Source organism: Trypanosoma conorhini, assembly GCF_003719485.1.
Source record: "Trypanosoma conorhini strain 025E chromosome Unknown Tco_14.4_contig_00686, whole genome shotgun sequence".
Taxonomy (NCBI): Eukaryota; Euglenozoa; class Kinetoplastea; order Trypanosomatida; family Trypanosomatidae; genus Trypanosoma; species Trypanosoma conorhini.
The window spans coordinates 7,505-9,303 of NW_021704770.1; the positions used below are offsets into that span (position 1 = coordinate 7,505).

Below are 1,799 nucleotides of genomic sequence, written 5' to 3' on the forward strand. Positions count from 1 at the left end.
GGGCACAACCCATCGTCACCGTGAAGGGACGACATAAGTGGCATAGTTGTTTTACGTGGTTCGCTTTCAACTGAAGTTTGATAGGAACTTTTCTCCATCACGCGAGTATTTTTACCGCCAGCCGCTCCATCGCCACGCGGCAGGCGTCCTCCTCGTTGCCCGCTCTAACGGCGTGCGGCACAGCGACTCTCCAACGCTCGCAGAGAGGACGCAGCACCCGCAGTCGCTGGGGGGGCCGCAAAAATGCCGAACTGCAGACCCAAGAGAGCCAACACAGCGAAGGCGGTCTGCGATAAACAGCTCCTGCAACTGGACGCAGAAGCATCGCCACTGCCTGTTGCATCCTCGCCGTCGCCGTCAAGTTCCGGCATCAAACGGTCAAGCCGCAGCGGGGCGAAGGTGCGCCCGGGGACGGCGTCCAGCTGGTACAGCTCCACCGGCTTCGGCACCCCGCGCAGCGCCACCGCGCCCAGCGCCGTCACCTTCAACTGCTCCCGCTCGGTTGTGCTCAGCGCCATGTACGCCGCACGCGTCAGCAGCACCCGCCCGCCGTTGCCCACGCCCTCCGTGCGCGCCGCCACGTTCGCCGTTTCGCCGTAGTAGTCGTACCCCTTCGTCACCTCGTCGCGCCGGATGTCGCACAGCCCGGTGTGCACCCCGACACGCACCCGCAGGCCGTTCCAGTGCTGCCGGTACACCGCGGCGTCCAGGCGCGCCGTCGGCGGCACGTACCCCTCATTCGCGTCCTCCTCCGCCCGGCCCTCCTCGAAATTGCGGTACGCCTCGTCGAGCGCGCCCGTCCCCCAGTCGTGCTGCAGGAACACCTGCTGCAGCTCCCGCACCAGCTGCGCCGCCGCGAACACGCTCTTGCACGCAATCATGAACGAGTCGCCGACCGTCTTCACCTCGTAGCAGCGGTACTTCGTGATCAGCGCGCGGATCAGGCGATGGTGCGTCGCCACGGCGTCGGACATCAACTGCGAGCACGCAGCCCACAGCGCCGTGCTGCTCTCGATGTCGGTGAACACGAGCGTCACGGGGTCCGTCGGCTCCTTCGGCGCATTCGCGTTGTCGCGCGAGTCGCGGCAGAAGCGCAGCAGCACAATCACCACGCCCACAAGCAGCACACCGCCAACGACGCTGCCGGCGACGACGCCGATCAGCTGCGGCTCCGTCAGTCCGCGTGCAACGGGCTCCGCGTACTCCATCGTCGGGGTCACGGCGGGGAACAGCGCACGGGCAAGCGACCACACAGAAATGCGCGTCGCCCCGTAGTTCTTGCCGCACCCAGCACCGCCGGCCGCAGCCGCAGTACACGCCTTGCCTTTAACGAAGGGGCCGTACAGCATGTCCTTCACAGTGACATCGACGTTCTTGTAGAAGAAGTCAGCCAACCGCGCAGCGCTCACCTTGTCCATGCGGGAAAGAACCGTCTGCACCAGCTGCGTGGTAGCGAAGCCCATCAGCGCCAGCGGCGTCCGCTGCGTGGCGTTGGGCACAGCGGCAAGGAACTCCCGGGCGGTCTCCGACGTCGAGTTCGCGTCGTCCCAGTGCGGCAGGCTCGTCGCAAACACGACGCGGTCGGCGCCCGCACTGCCACCGAACGCGGCGGCGAAGTCGGCGTGCAGCAGCGCAAACTCGGAGAACGAAACGAACACGCGCACGCCGTCGTGCGACGCCACGTGCCGCGCCACCGCAGCGACGTCGCCGGCCGCAAGGCCCGCCACGAACACGTCGCCCGCCTCCGGCAGGTGCCCCGCCACCGCGTCGCCGCCGGCCAGCAGCATCGCGGACCGCAG

At 67.4% G+C, this 1,799-nt stretch overlaps 1 protein-coding gene across 1 annotated transcript; it reads right to left on the bottom strand.

The window, feature by feature from the left end:
• Nucleotides 1–164: 164 nt before the first annotated feature.
• On the bottom strand, nt 165–1,787 carry Tco025E_08037 (adenylate cyclase; the record flags this gene model as incomplete). Its single annotated transcript, XM_029374894.1, has 1 exon — nt 165–1,787. The coding sequence occupies one exon, from the start codon at nt 1,785–1,787 to the stop codon at nt 165–167; it is 1,623 nt and encodes a 540-aa protein (XP_029225022.1).
• Between the last annotated feature and the right edge of the window lie 12 nt (nt 1,788–1,799).